The sequence below is a fragment of the Gossypium arboreum genome, chromosome 10 (assembly GCF_025698485.1).
Source record: "Gossypium arboreum isolate Shixiya-1 chromosome 10, ASM2569848v2, whole genome shotgun sequence".
Classification (NCBI taxonomy): domain Eukaryota; kingdom Viridiplantae; phylum Streptophyta; class Magnoliopsida; order Malvales; family Malvaceae; genus Gossypium; species Gossypium arboreum.
In genome coordinates, this window is record NC_069079.1 from 123912498 (window position 1) to 123929531 (window position 17034).

At 35.4% G+C, this 17034-nt stretch overlaps 1 protein-coding gene and 1 long non-coding RNA gene across 4 annotated transcripts; one reads left to right on the top strand and one right to left on the bottom strand.

Moving 5' to 3' along the window:
- The first annotated feature begins 3989 nt into the window (after positions 1-3989).
- Positions 3990-4895, top strand: LOC108488177 (uncharacterized). The gene has a single exon (XM_017792473.1). It carries the CDS (start codon positions 3990-3992, stop codon positions 4893-4895), a length of 906 nt encoding a protein of 301 aa, XP_017647962.1.
- A 2314-nt stretch (positions 4896-7209) lies between these two features.
- On the bottom strand, positions 7210-15942 carry LOC128282466 (uncharacterized). 3 transcript variants are annotated; one of them, XR_008272744.1, is made up of 2 exons: positions 15868-15942; positions 7210-7417 (listed from the first exon to the last, which is right to left on the bottom strand). It is a non-coding gene; the product is annotated as an uncharacterized LOC128282466 (long non-coding RNA). The 3 variants fall into 3 exon arrangements; XR_008272745.1 differs by lacking the exon at positions 15868-15942 and adding an exon at positions 12371-12421; XR_008272743.1 differs by lacking the exon at positions 15868-15942 and adding an exon at positions 8036-8083.
- Positions 15943-17034: the final 1092 nt, after the last annotated feature.

Genomic DNA, 17034 nt, shown 5'->3' on the forward strand with positions numbered 1-17034 from the left:
TGCAGTGAATCCCCATCATGTTATTGCTTGCTTTATATACTGAGAGAATTCTAAAGGACAAAATTAAATGAACATTCACTAAAGAGAACTCTTGATTTTCCTTTGGCCAAAAGAATAAAAAGAAGAGAGAACCCTTGATTTTCCACTATTTCATCTGTACGAAGCCAAGCATGAGAATCGAACAAATGTTTTATTAGATAAACGAGCTTTAATCGGGCTAGCATGACAATTTCAATTTGTTTATAGCAATTTGAGTTTAATCTTTTGAACTTGACAAACTCAATTCAAGCTTTATAATTTGAGCTTGACTCGATTAAAATAATTTATGTTTTTCATATTTATTTTACAGGGTTTTTTCATACCGAAAGAATACCCATCTAAATGTTGAAATCAACTACAGAAAATGACCAACAACAACCATGAAGCCTGACCATAATCCCTGGGTTGATTCAGTTCAAAATAATTATGAAACTACCAAAATAGCTCAATGAACTTTTTTATCTAATAAAAAAAGGTATTTAGTTCTCATTCTCCTTTTTAAATTCGTTTATATTTGCATGCAGTTTGAATTCGAGTTAAAATTATATTATTTAATGCTAATCAAAATTTTAAAATAAAAAATTGTTTTTTAGGAATAAATAGAGTAACTTTAACATAATTTACACCCAACAAAAGCTTAAAATGGTTTGCATTCCTAATTTCCAATATAAACTAATTTATACATTGATGACTGTTTTTCTTCAAGGTTTTTGATCGTTATAGTTTTCTTGATGAATTTCATGGAAGCCCATTGGTTTGAACTTTAAGTGGCAAAAATTTATGAAAGAACTTTCCTCTATTAATTCTATATGGTAACAGATTCAACGTAAGTCATTGATGATTTCTTGTGGGAGTAATGAAACTCCATTAATGTTACATGGCAGTTTCAAACTACGTATAGATGAAGTAGTGGAAAGTCAAGAGTTCTCTTTAGTGAAAGCTCATTCTGTCCTTTACAATTCTCTCTATATATAAAGCAAGCAGTAATAGGATGGGAATTCTCTGCATTTGCCTCCGTTTCAGATCGACTATTTCAGTGGCGACCGCAACGGCTGCCATTACCATGACCTTGAAGCTTCTGATAGATACGAAAGGGAGAAGGGTTCTTTAAGCTGAAGCTGGCAAAAATATCGTTGATTTTCTCTTCAACATACTGTTATTGCCTGCTGCAGGTACCGTTATAAGACTGCTTTCAGAAGCAGGCATGGTTGGATGCCTTGCAAACCTTTACGGGAGCGTTGAGAATTTGGGCGATGCATACATTCTGCCGACAACAAACAAGGATACCTTGTCAAAACCTAAATATTCTTCAAGCTTGGCAGCTAATGTTCCTCTCTTGTTGCCAAACATTGAATCATCTACAAGACTAAGGTTTTACCGATGTCCTAATGGTCATAAATCATAATAGCAATTGTCGTATGTTGTTGGGTTTTTGACAGCAGAGGAAGAAAACAGAACAGAACAAGACAATGAAGCAAGATGCAAGAAATATTTTTACTTTCTCACAAATGTGTAGCAAGGGAGCTTATGGTTGATAGCTGATTTTGCTATTCTTTTCAATAAGAAAAATAATACATTTATGGCCAAATACATCATCAAATATTCAACTAACCCCACTAATCAGCATTGAGAGTATTAAAACTTGCTTGTGCAAGTATCCAAGCTGTTAAATCAGCTTAAAGACAACCTAAATGACTGCTAAATCAGCTAAGTACATGATTAATTCCTAGCTGAACATTACATAAAAATATTATAACCAAACTAACAAAAGTCAACTATTACCAAAAAGGTTCTTCAACCGAATTACACCATGGACATTTGCATGCTGCTGCTTGGTGGCTTGGTCATTTGCATGTTGCTGCATTTCATCCGGGTTACTTGCATGCTGCTGCATTGTGGCCACCTTTCAACACTCAATCATACCATCAGAACATCAGAATCAAAGTTCATTCTCAACCAAACTAAATTACATTGCAACTAAAACAAAAAATATGTTGCTACAACATGCACAACTGCTAGCATGTACTTCATCCGGAAATATTACAGCAGCATGGTAGTCCAATTTTCAACATATGTACTATGCAAATGATTCAACATCTACTTGCCCTTCTTGCTCTCATGCCATGAACATCCCTGCAACAGTCGTGAACCCCCCAAATAAGGTTTCAACTTCATCAGCTGCTGTAATTGAGGGTGGTTACGTCAAAGGGGTCGTTACGTATACAATCATGGATGATCCGACAGTGACAGCAATGTCAACTATTTCAAGCATAACTATGCTCAATAAGTTCAACGTTCAACAAGTTGATGCTTTGGAAGAGAAAGTGGTTGATGTAGGCATTAATGAAGTGAGTGTCGTTTTATTGTTTCAGTTTTAAGTTGCTACAATAAACTCAGGTTTTATGGCATTCGTCTGGTTTTTTATTTCGGGGTGAAGAGATACTAAAGGCATCACTACAATCCAAGACCGTGCTTACCAGTGTATTCTTACCCAAAGGCTTGGAAGACGGGTTCTAAGTGATCGAAATGCTTGATACTTCTGCTTGTGTTGATGCGTTGCTGGTTATTTTACAAATTTACAAAGTGTTTGTTGTTGGCTGGTCCAAAGATTGTCGTTGCTCATTTTCTTTTGCTGATTTCAAATTTTCAATATTTATATGTCTCTTAAGTTAGAAATTTTATGAACTCAAATGGTTATATATGTTGATCTTTCGATGTTTTATTGATGTCAAAATCTAGTTGCAGACTTATGTTTCAAAATAGTTGTTGGCTTTGACAATGCAGAGGTTTTTACCAATAGGAATGATAATATAAAGTAATGGCTAAAATAATTCTATGGAAAAGATAATTTTTATAATAAATACTTGAATAAAGGGATAGATCCATTGTGTAGAGCTTAAAGGGTTACTATATTTTGTAAAAGAAAGGGTGAAAATTAAGAGGAAATGAGATGGAGAAGTGTGTGGCTTTGCAAAAGAGTAGAATTGGAAAGAAGTTGCAGAGACAAGAGATCTAGAACGAGCAGCATCCCACATCCTTAAAATCATTTATTAATTTCTTCAAATTTAACAACATTGTCTTTGTTAGAAATCAAATCAAACTTTTCAAAGTCAAAAATTACAACCAAAGAGTTTGTATCCAAATTGGCTTCTACCTCGTACAACTTAGTTTTCAAATTGGATACAACTTTGCAAATTGGATAAAGCTTATCATGTTGGAAACTTCATGAAAAATCAAGATGGTAGCAACATTGAAAAGTTCAACAAGACAAGGCATATAATGGATAAGCATTATCATTAAAGTAACTAGACTATGTCTATATATATGTATGTATAGTTTATGTGTTGTGAGTGTTGAAAAAAAAAAATTAGTGAGTTTGAGAAAAAAAAAGTGTTGTGAGTGTAGAAAAAAAAAAAACTAGCAGCAGCTAGTATAGAGAAAAAAAAAATAAAAAAGAGTTTGTATTGTATTTTGTATTGTGTTTATTTGTGTGTAATAAAATTAGTATTTGAATTTTTTATTATTATGCTTCCAACAAATGGTATCCGAGCTAGGTTCGTGTTGACGTCACAATGGCAAACATGATTCAACCGCAGATCCCGAAATTAACAAAGACAAATTATGGCAACTGGAGCATCTAGATGAAGGCTTTGCTCGGTTCTCAAGATTGTTGGGATGTTGTTGAAGAAGGATATGTCGAGCCCGAAAATGCAGCTGCCGAAGCGGCTTTGACAAATGAAGAAAAAAGAGTATTGAAAGAAGCTCATAAAAAGGATAAGAGGGCGTTGTTTTTTATTTTTCAAGGCGTTGATGAATCAACCTTTGAAAAAATTTCAGATGTGAAGGCATCAAATGAGGCATGGGGAATTTTGCAAAAATCCCTTCAATGAGCGGAAAAGGCTAAAAAGGTACGTTTACAAACCCTTAGAGCCGAATTTGAGATGTTGAAAATGAAACCATCAGAAAGAGTTGATGATTATGTTATTCGGGTGAAAGCGGTGGTAAATGAAATGAAAAGAAATGGAGAAACACTTGATGATGTCAGAGTAATGGAAAAAATTTTGCGGTCATTGACACGCAAATTTGATTATGTGGTGGTTGCCATTGAAGAGTCAAAAGATTTATCACAAATATCAATCGACGAACTTGTGGGTTCCCTCCAAGCCCATGAGCATAAAATGAAGCTAAATGATGATACTGGAAATTCGGACCAAGTCTTGCAAAGCAAGTTGTCCTTCAATGAAAGTGGAGCTAGGGATAATTTTGGACAAGGTAGGAGCAATCATGGAGGATATCGTGGAGGATATAGAGGTACAAATAGAGGTGGACGAGGAACACGTGGACAAGGCAATCAATCATATGGTAAAGTCCAAACAAGTGACGAATATCAAACATCGAGTCGTGGACAAGGAGCTCAAGGCCGAGGTCGAGGCAGAGGTAGATTTCAACAAGGAAATAAATCTCAGGTACAATGTTATAATTGCAATAAATATGGCCATTATAATTACGAGTGTAGATCAAATCCCAAGATGGAGGAGAGAAATCATGTAGCAGCAACCAAAGAAGAAGAAAACGTGGAATCCAGTGTATTCCTCACCTATAAAGAAAGTGAAAAATCAAGAAAAAATATTTGGTATCTTGTTAATTGCGCCAGCAATCACATGTGTGGCCAAAAAGACTTATTTTCAAAGTTGGATGAGAATATTCATGGACAAGTAACGTTTGGAGATGAATCGCATGCCACGGTCAAAGGCAAAGGCAAAATCACTATTACACAAAAGAATGGAGAAAAGAAGTTTATTTCAGATGTTTATTATGTCCCAGCTTTGAAAAGCAACATCATCAGCCTTGGATAGCTTCTAGAAAAAGGATATGAAGTACATATGAAGGATTCCATGCTCGCCTTAAAAAATAAGAGTGGTGAATTAATTGCCCAAGTTGATATGGCACATAACTGTCTGTTTACTATTGACATTGAATCTAGAGAGGTGAAATGCATGAAGAATACAATTAAAAATGAATCATGGTTGTGGCATTTAAGGTTCGGGCATCTTGGTTTTTCCGGTCGGAAGCTATTGTCAAAAGAAAATATGGTGAATGGGTTGCCAGAAATTAATCCTCCTGATCAACTATGTGAAGCCTGCATTAAAGGAAAACAACACAGACAGAGTTTTGAAGCGGTAAAAACTCGACGAGCCAAGAGACCATTGGAGATCGTGCACTCCGATATAGTAGGTCCTTTTGATATACCATCACTTAGTGGAGACAGGTACTATGTTACTTTTATTGATGATTTTAGTAGAAAAAGTTGGATATATCTTCTTAAAACAAAATCAAAAGCATTTGACAAGTTTATCGAGTTCAAAGCCATGGTAGAAAAATAGAGTGGACATTTCATTAAAATACTCAGAACTGATAGAGGTGGTGAGTATACTTCAAAGCTATTTGAAAGCTTCTGCAAGGAACACGAAATTATTCACCAGTTGAAAACTGCGTACAAGCCACAACAAAATACAGTCGCTGAAAGAAAGAACCGCACTATTCTTGATATGGCAAGAAGCATGGTTAAAGGTAAGCATTTACCAAGAACTTTCTGGGCTAAAGCTGTTCAATGTGTTGTTTATTTGTTGAACCGGTGTCCAACAAAAAGTGTGAAATACAAGACGCCAAATGAAGCTTGAGAAATCAAAAGCCAAGAGTCGGACATCTCAAGATTTTTGGATGTATCGCATATGCTCATGTTGCTGACCAGACGAGAAAGAAGCTTGACGATAAATGAGAAAAATGTATTTTCATTGGTTATGAAAAGAGAAGCAAGGCATATAGGTTATACAACCCTCTCACCAAGAAAGTTATTATTTCAAGAGACGTTGAATTCGATGAAGCTGATTATTGGAGATGGAGTGAAGAAGAAAAGAAAATTGAAGGATTATTTTTCATGACAAAGACGATGACATCATTAATCAAGAATAAGGCGACGATCAAAGCCCTCCTTCAAGTCCTGTTGCAACAACTCCTACAACATCATCATCACCAACCAGCAGCAATACCAGCAATTCAGAGGAAGCACCTGCATGAATGTGTAGTTTACGTGATATTTATGAGGTTACAGAACCCATAGAAACAATACTCGATTATTCATTATTCTATTTGATGACAAAATGTGATCCAATAATATATGAAGATGCAATTAAAGATGTCAGATGGAAGAAGGCAATGGATGAAGAAATTGCATCAATAAGAAGAAATGACACATGAGAGCTAACAAATCTACCAGAAGGACATAGTCCAATTGGAGTCAAATAGGTGTACAAGACGAAGACCAACAAAGAAGGAAAAGTGGAGAAATACAAAGCAAGACTAGTTGCAAAAGGCTACAAGCAAAGATATGGTGTAGACTATGATGAAGTATTTGCTCCAGTCGCCAGAATTGATACTATAAGGCTTCTGTAACACTCCTTACCCAAGACTGTTGCCAGAATCGAGCACGAGGCATTACTAAACTTATTCTATCCCTTAAATAGGTTTAAATTGTTTATTTAAGCATTTTGGAATGTACTGCCATTCTGCATCGTAGTCGCCTAAAAATTCATATCTTGAGTTCCGAAACTCGAAATTAAGATCCGTAAATTTTTCCTGAAACTAGACTCATATATCTATCTACTAATTTTTTTCATAGATTTTTGACTTGGCCAATTAGTACAGTTTATTAGTTAAAGTTTCCCCTGTTTCAAAACTCGACTGCACTAACCTCTTGTTACTACGAACCATGTTTCTTCCTGTACAAAATTTATATCACTAAGCCGTTTGTTTCTCTTAAAACTAGACTTAACAAGGATTATAACCATATAAAGTATACCTTCTAATTAGTTTTGTACAATTTATGGTGAATTTCCAAAGTTGAAACAGGGGTTCCAGAAATCGCTCTGACCCTATTTCACTAAAACTCAGATATATCATGAAATATAATACCTTTACCTATTTTTCTTATTCCATAAGAAAATAGACATAATAAGATTTAATTTCATATATTATTCATCTTCAAACTATGTTTATGCAATTTTTAGTGATTTTTCAAAGTTACGTCATTGCTGTTACTTGAGTCTGTTTTTAGGTTACTTTCACATTTTTCAAAATTTTCATGTGATAATCACCATTCAATCATACATATTAATAAACATGCATATAATCGGCCATTTTTATTAGCTAATCACTAGCAAGTATTTACACATCATTCATTGTTCATATTATACCAAAAGTGGCTAAGTTTCTATACATGCCATACACAAAACAAAACGTCTAATTATACCGAGTTATTTCTTTGATAGTGTGATCGGCCTCCGACGTTTCCTTCGATCCCCGAGTGGCTAGATAAGTACTATAAGAAGAAGAAAATAAAGATATTAAGCACTAGGCTTAGTAAGCTTACAAGCAAATAAATCACAACATTCAACATAATAGATAATTATGCATAATATCATCTAACATCATAAATTTCTTTACTTCTCAATTTCTATCTTCTTCCTTATTTCCTTACCTTCTTTCTTACCTGACCTTTCCTTTTTCATAAGTATAATCTACTTTTCCTTTGCTGTTAATTCACTGTAATTTAACTCGTATCCTGACCCGTTGAACCACTCGGAATACTAAGGATACTAGGTCGCTCTCGCTATCAATATCTCGCCAATGCCATGTCTTTGACATGGACTTACATGAATTATTCTGTCTCCAATGCCATATATAATATGGACTTACATGGCTCAATCCTGTCTCCAAAGCCATATTTCTAATATGGACTTACATGGCTCATTTCGTTCATCTGTCAACCCTAATATCCTAACATTCCTAGGGTTCAACCGGCTTTCTAACACTTTTCCTCTGTCACTTCACCTTAAATTCGACTTTAAATATTTTCATAACATAAATATATAAATGTTGAAATTGACAATAATAATGTAAAATAAAAGAATATTGCATTTATTTATCAGTAACTTACCTCGATACAAAATGTGACTAAACTTTACAATTTAGTCCTTTACTTTTCTTTTCCCGATCTACTCTCGAATTTCGCTCTTCTTGATCTATAATAGCAAATTTAGCTTATTTAATATCAACATTTATCAAAACAACCCTTTACTCAAACTTTGGAAAAATTACATTTTGCCCCTAAACTTTCACATATTTGCACTTTTGCCCCAAGGCTCGTAAATTAAACTTCATCCTATTTTCTTATGTTTTATGACATGCTGATCATTTTTCCTTCTATGGCAACATCAAATTCACACACTAACATGTACTTATGACTATTAGGTATTTTTACCGATTAAGCTTTTTACTGCTTTCACTTAAAACCAAGTAGCACAAGTTGTCTAACATAATTTAAAACCTCATATTCCATCATAAAACATCAAAATACACAAATTTCACCTATGGGTATTTTTCCAAATTTGATTCCTAACTTAAATTATTGCTAGCATAAGCTTTATCGAGCTACCGGACTTCAAAAACGTAAAGATCATTAAAAGCGGGCTTGGAATCACTTACTATGAAGCTTGAAAGTTGAAGAAACCCCAGCTATGGAGAGAGGTAAGGTTCTGCTGGTAATTTGAAGAAGATGATACAATTTTATCATCTTTTTTACCTTTTTATTAATGTTAATAACCAAATAACCAAAATGCCCCTCCTTATTAAACTTTCAAAAATTCCTTCCATGTCCTAATTTTGTCCATGAACTTAAAATTGGTCAAATTACCATTTAAGATCTCCTAATTAATATTCCAAAATAATTTCATACTAAAAACTTCTAGAATGCAAGTTTTGCAAATTATTCGATTTAGTCCCTAACCTCAATTTAAGCACTTTATGCATAGAATTTTATCACGAAATTTTCACACAATCATGTAATCATACCATGAACCTCAAAATAATAATATATATATATATATATATATATTTTTACCCTGAATTTGTGGTTTCGCAACCATTTTCCGTTTAGGCCCTATTTCGGAATGTTACATTTCTCCCCCCTTTAGGGATTTTCGTCCCGAAAATCTTACCTGTGAAGAGATATGGGTACTGTTTTGATAGCCTCTTCGGGTTCCCATGTAGCCTCGTCTACCCCATGTCTATTCCATAGTACTTTCACAAGTACAATACTTTTGTTCCTTAATTGCTTTACCTCTCGAGCTAGAATCATTACCGGTTCTTCACCGTAAGTCATGTCCGGTCAATCTCAACCTCTGCTTTGAGAAATCACATGTGATGATCTGAACGATAACGACGTAGCATAGACACATGAAATACATTATGAATCTTCTCTAACTCAATCGGTAAAGCTAACCGATATGCTAATGGTCCGACTCTCTCAATCACTTCAAACGGTCCAATAAAACGTGGACTTAGTTTGCCTTTCTTGCCAAATCGAGAACTTTCTTCCACGGGATACTTTCAAAAAACTTTGTCACCAACTTGATATTCGATCTCTTTTCTTTTAAATCAGATACGACTTCTACCGTCAAGTCGCTTTTAAACAATTTCGATAACTTTCACTTTTTCTTCCGTTTCTTTAACTAGATCAACCCCAGTAAATCGGCTTTCTTTAAGCTCATCCAATATAAAGGTGTGCGGCATTTACGTCCATACAAAGCTTCATAAGGTGCCATCTTCAAACTTGATGATAACTATTATTGTAGGCAAACTCTACCAATGGTAAGTATTTTTCCCAACTACCTTGAAATTCTAATACACAACATCTAAGCATATCTTCGTGTACTGAATAACTCTCTCTGATCGACCATCGATTCGAGGGTGAAAAGCCGTACTAAAACTCAACTTCGTACCTAAAGCCTCTTGTAACTTCTTCCGAACCGTGAAGTAAATCTTGGATCTCTGCGAAATGATCGATAATGGCACTCCATGTAGTCTAACTATCTCTGAAATGTATAACTCGCCAACTTGTCAAGTGAATAATCCATACGGATTGGGATAAAATGAGTGACTTAGTTAGCTTATCAATCACAACCCATATTGCATCTTTCTTTTTCAGTTAAACGCAATCCTCACAAAATCCATAGTAACTCTGTCCTATTTCCATTCCTAACTAGCACAGTTGCAATAATCTGAGGGTACCGATGTTCGGCCTTTACATTGACAAATCAAGCATCTAGAAACAAACTCAAATATCGCTTTTATTCCTACCCACCAATACAATTTCTTCAAATCATTATACATTTTGTACTTTGCTGGATGAATAGATAAAGAACTGCTATGTGCTTCTGTAAAATCTTCCGAATAAGCTCATCATTCTTTGGTACACAAATTCATCTCTAAAAATCAAACAACCATCGAACCAATCCGTAAATCGATTCTATGCCCGACTCACATTGAACTCTTTTAGCTTGTAACTCATTATCATCTTTCTGAGCTTCACAAATCTCTTCAAGAAATACCGGTTTAGCTCTAAATTCAGCTAAAATAGAACCATCATCTGACATGGCTAAATTGGTATTCAAAGCTCGCAATGTAAATAAAAGTTTCGCTTAAAGCGTCCAAGAACTACATTTGCCTTACGGGTGATAATCAATCACTAACTCATAATCTTTAAGCAATTCCAACCATCTTCTTTGCCTCAAATTCAAATCTTTTTGAGTCATCAAGTATTTCAAGCTTTTATGATCGGTAAATATCCGGCATCTTTCACCATACAAATAATGTCTCCAAATCTTCAATGCAAATACAATAGCACTAGCTCTAAATCATGTGTCGGATAATTTTTCTCATGTGGCTTCAATTGTCTAGAGGCATAAGCAATTACCTTTCCTTCCCGCATGAGTACACAACCGAGCCCATTCAAGGATGCATCATCAGAATCACAAATTCTTTACCCGGTTCTGGCTGTACTAAGATAGGAGCTTCCGTCAACAATGCCTTTAACTTGTCAAAACTTTGTTGGCACTTCTCAGTCCATTCAAACTTAACATCCTTCCGTAGCAGTCTCGTCAACGGGGTAGCTATCATGGAAAATCCCTCCACAAATCGTCTATAATATCCGCAAGACCAAGAAAACTTCTAACTTCGATACATTTGTAGGAGGCTTCCAATCAACAATGGTTGAAATCTTACACGTATCAACCTTAATACCTTCACCGAGACAATATGTCCAAGAAAACCAACTTCGTAACTGAACTCACTTTTGCTGAACTTGGCATACAACCGATTATCTCTCGAATTTGTAAACTGTTCTCAAATGCTCGCATGCTCGGTCTCATCATGAGAATAAATCAAAATATCATCAATGAACACAACTACAAACTTATCTAAGTATGGTCTAAAAATTCGGTTCATTAAGTCCATAAAATGGCAGGAGCATTATTCAAGCCAAATGGCATCACAAGGAACTCATAATGACCATACCTAGTCCGGAAATCGGTCTTGAGACATCGACTCTTTAACTCATGGCCGATAGTATCCGGATCTCAAATCTATCTTGGAAAACACAGTAGCTCCTTCAATTGATCAAACAAATCATCAATTCTAGGCAATGGATACTTGTTCTTCTTCGTTACCTTGTTAAGTTGCCGATAATCTATGCACAATCTCATCGATCCGTCTTTTTTTTCACAAATAGCACTGGTGCACCCATGGTGAACTACTGGGTCTTACAAAGCCTTTATCTGTTAATTCTCGCAATCGATCTTTCAATTCTTTCAATTCCAATAGAGCCATTCTATAAGGAGCAATAGAAATGGGCGTGGTACCGAATCAACTCAATACCAAACTCAACTTCTCTAACAGGAGGCAAACTCGGTAGTTCTTCCTAAACACATCGGAAACTCACATACCACAGCAATCGATTCAATTTTCAATTCTGGATCTTTAGTGTTCAACACAAAAGCAAGATAAGCTTCATACCCTTTTCTCAAGTATTTCTGAGCAGACATAACATAAATTATAGGAAATGAACTATCTGACTCTTCTGAATTAACCCGAAGAATTTCACCATTTTCACACTTCAACCCAATGAATTTCTTTCCACAATTCACTATCACATCATGTGTAGTCAACCAATCCATACCAAGAATCACATCAAACTCATCAAATGGCAATAGCATGAGATCGGCCAAAAAACAGTAGCCTCTAATCATTAAAGGACAATTTCTACATACCTTATCTACTAATACATGCTTGCCTAATGGATTCGATACTTTAATCACAAATTCTGTAGATTCTATAGGCATACTTATACTAGGCATCAATTTCATACAAACATAAGAATGAGTTGAACCCGGATCAATCAGAGCAATGACATTAATATCATGTAGAGAAAATGTACCCGTAATCACATCGGGGGAGGATGCCTCTTCGCGTGCACGAATAGCATAAGTCCTTGCAGGGCTCTAACATCCGGTCTCACAAATTAATCTCTAGAGGTACCTCACATTTACTCCTACTCCCGGTTGCCTCGGTGATCTGCCTCTAGTAGGAGCATTTTCGGATCTAGCACTCTGTGTTACCTCTCGGCTAGCCACTTCTGGACATTCTCGTACAAAATGATCTGGAGCACCACATTTATAGCAAACATTTTCGCCTACCCGACAAGGACCATAATGAAGTCTACCACACCGTGGACACCCTGATCTACCCTGTCTGACATTACCTACACTCGTAGTCGAGGTGGTCTGAGCCTTCGGATCCTTAAATCTGCTACCTCTATTCGACTAGATTGCCTGCAGAAAAGCTAGATCCGTAGAAAACTCTCTGGGCCTCTTGGATGTAGCCCGAAATGATCTCGCTCATCTGTCTCTTCTTTGTATCTTGTGTCTCTGTCTCAACTTTGCCTTTTCTTTTTAATAGCTCCTCCGCCTTACAGTGCTCTCTCAACTAAAATAACGAACTCTTTTATTTCTAGGACACCCAATCGACAATGGATATCATCATTTAACCCATCCTCAAACCTTTTACAGGATAGCCTCTGTGGACACACATTCTTGAGTATATTTATCGAGCCCGACAAATTCATGCTCATAATCGGTCACCGCCATATTGCCTTGTTTCAATTCCAGAATTCCTTTCTCTTCGGTCAATAAACCTCGATCGATGTACTTTTTACGAAATTCTTCCCGAAAGAAATCCCAAGTGACCTTCTCTTTGGTACAACCGATACAAGTGTCTTCCACCAGTAGTAGGTCGAGTCTCTAAGAAGTGATGCTACACATTTCATACATTCCTCGGTGTACAAGATAATTCGTCAAAGACTCGATAGTATTTTCTAACCAAAATTCGCTCTTTCGCATCATCATCTTTTGTTGCTCGAACTCTTCGCCTCTTATTTCTGATTCTATCAACTGGTGGTTTTTCTCTTACCACTGCACTGTGGATCGGGGAAGCTTGAGCTACATGGGTAGCCCGAGAATCATGAGGGGTGGAGGTCTAATCGCGGATTCGCTGCGAATGAACTCGGCAAACAAATCATTCAAAGCTCGGAAGAGAGCTTCTCGAGTCACTCCTCCCGATCAACAATTCTGGCCTATTCTCGGATGGCGCTGCCCTTCGTGGAAGCAGCGCATTACTTTCTACATCATCATCACCGGCTGCCCGATCCATTACTATAAAACAAAATATTTAAAAAAATCGTCAGAGTCGTCACACTATCAAAATACAAGTATGGCATGTATAGCTAGACTTTTCTCACACTAACTGCTCCGAGAACCGACTAAACCTGCTCGATACCAATAAATGTAACACTCCTTACCCGAGACTGCTGCGAATCGAGCACGAGGCATTACTAAACTTATTCTATCCCTTAAATAGGTTTAAATTGTTTATTTAAGCATTTCGGAATGTATCGCCATTCTGCGTCGTGAGTCGCCTAAAAATTCATATCTTGAGTTTCAAACTCAAAATTAAGATCCGTAAATTTTTCCTGAAACTAGACTCATATATCTATCTACTAATTTTTTCATAGATTTTGACTTGGCCAATTAGTACAGTTTATTAGTTAAAGTTTCCCCTGTTTCAAAACTTGACTGCACTAACCTCTTGTTACTACGAACCATGTTTCTTCCTGTACAAAATTCATATCACTAAGCCGTTTGTTTCTCTTAAAATTAGACTTAACAAGGATTATAACCATATAAAGTATACCTTCTAATTAGTTTTTTAAAATTTATGGTGAATTTCCAAAGTTGAAACAGGGGTTCCAGAAATCGCTCGACCTGTTTCACTAAAACTCAGATATATCATGAAATATAATACCTTTACCTATTTTTCTTATTCCATAAGAAAATAGACATAATAAGATTTAATTTCATATATTATTAATCTTCAAACTATGTTTATGCAATTTTAGTGATTTTTCAAAGTTACGTCATTGCTGTTACTTGAGTCTGCTTTTAGGTTACTTTCACATTTTCAAAATTTTCATGTGATAATCACCATTCAATCATACATATTAATAAACATGCATATCATCGGCCATTTTTATTAGCTAATCACTAGCAAGTATTTACACATCATTCATTGTTCATATTATACCAAAAGTGGCTAAGTTTCTATACATGCCATACACAAAACAAAACGCCTAATTATACCGAAGTTATTTCTTTGATAGTGTGATCGGCCTCCGACGTTCCTTCGATCCCCGAGTGGCTAGATAAGTACTATAAGAAGAAGAAAATAAAGAGATTAAGCACTAGGCTTAGTAAGCTTACAAGCAAATAAATCACAACATTCAACATAATGGATAATTATGCATAATATCATCTAACATCATAAATTTCTTTACTTCTCAATTTCTATCTTCTTCCTTATTTCCTTACCTTCTTTCTTACCTGACCTTTCCTTTTTCATAAGTATAATCTACTTTTCCTTTGCTGTTAATTCACTGTAATTTAACTCGTATCCTGACCCGTTGAACCACTCGGAATACTAAGGATACTAGGGTCGTTCTGTCTATCAATATCTCGCCAATGCCATGTCTTTGACATGGACTTACATGAATTATTCCTCTCCAATGCCATATATAATATGGACTTACATGGCTCAATCCTGTCTCCAAAGCCATATTTCTAATATGGACTTACATGGCTCATTTCGTTACATCTCATCAACCCTAATATCCTAACATTCCTAGGGTTCAACCGGCTTTCTAACACTTTTCCTCTGTCACTTCACCTTAAATTCGACTTTAAATATTTTCATAACATAAATATATAAATGTTGAAATTGACAATAATAATGTAAAATAAAAGAATATTGCATTTATTTATCAGAAACTTACCTCGATACAAAATGTGACTAAACTTTACAATTTAGTCCTTTACTTTTTCTTTTCCCGATCTACTCTCGAATTTCGCTCTTCTTGATCTATAATAGCAAATTTAGCTTATTTAATATCAACATTTATCAAAACAACCCTTTACTCAAACTTTGGCAAAATTACATTTTGCCCCTAAACTTTCACATATTTGCACTTTTGCCCCAAGGCTCGTAAATTAAACTTCATCCTATTTTCTTATCTTTTATGACATGATGATCATTTTTCCCTTCTATGGCAACATCAAATTCACACACTAACATGTACTTATAACTATTAGGTATTTTTACCGATTAAGCCTTTTACTCGCTTTCACTTAAAACCAAGTAGCACAAGTTGTCTAACATAATTTAAAACCTCATATTCCATCATAAAACATCAAAATACACAAATTTCACCTATGGGTAATTTTCCAAATTTGATTCCTAACTTAAATTATTGCTAGCATAAGCTTTATCGAGCTACGGGACTTCAAAAACGTAAAGATCATTAAAAGCGGGCTTGGAATCACTTACTATGAAGCTTGAAAGTTGAAGAAACCCCAGCTATGGAGAGAGGTAAGGTTCTGCTGGTAACTTGAAGAAGATGATACAATTTTATCATCTTTTTACCTTTTATTAATGTTAATAACCAAATGACCAAAATGCCCTCCTTACTAAACTTTCAAAATTCCTTCCATGTCCTAATTTTGTCCATGAACTTAAAATTGGTAAAATTACCATTTAAGATCTCCTAATTAATATTCCAAAATAATTTCATACTAAAAACTTCTAGAATGCAAGTTTTGCAAATTATTCGATTTAGTCCCTAACCTCAATTTAAGCACTTTATGCATAGAATTTTATCACAAAATTTTCACACAATCATGTAATCATACCATGAACCTCAAAATAATAATAAAATATATATATTTATATTTTTTTACCCTGAATTTATGGTTTCGCAACCACTGTTCCGTTTAGGCCCTATTTCGGAATGTTACAGCTTCTCATGGCAATTGCAGCACAAAATAAATGGAAATTTTATCAGATGGACGTGAAGCCAGCATTCCTTAATGGCTACTTGGAAGAAGAAGTCTACATTGAACAACCACCTGGATAAAGCAAACTAGGACAAGAAGACAAAGTTTATCGCTTGAAGAAAGCTTTATACGGATTGAAGTAGGCTCTGAGAGCATGGAACACAAGAATAGATGAATACTTTCAGAAGAACGGGTTCATGAAAAGTTCATACGAGCATGCTCTATATACAAAGAAAAATGAAGTTGGTGACATCATGATTGTGTGCTTATATGTGGATGATATGATTTTCACGGAAAACAATCCAGGTATGTTCAAAGACTTTAAAAAAGCTATGACTAAAGAATTTGAAATGACAGATATAGGTGAAATGTCATACTTTCTTGGAGTCGAAGTGAAACAAATGAAAGGTGGAACATTTGTGTCTCAAAAGAAGTATGCGGAACAAATTTTAAGAAAATTCACTATGAAATATTGCAAGCCAGTAGCCACGCCAGCAGAGGCAGGCACGAAATTAAGTATTGATTCATCCAGAGAGCCAGTAAATCCAACATTGTTTAAAAGTATTATTGGAAGTTTAACGTACTTAACTATCACACGGCCAGACATCATCTACACAGTGGGAATAGTTAGCAGATACATGGAAAAGCCAAAATAAGATCA

What these genes read in the sequence shown, in the direction of transcription:
- LOC108488177 (XM_017792473.1), top strand. Translation starts at nt 3,990, where the DNA reads ATGAAACCATCAGAAAGAGTTGATGATTATGTTATTCGGGTGAAAGCG.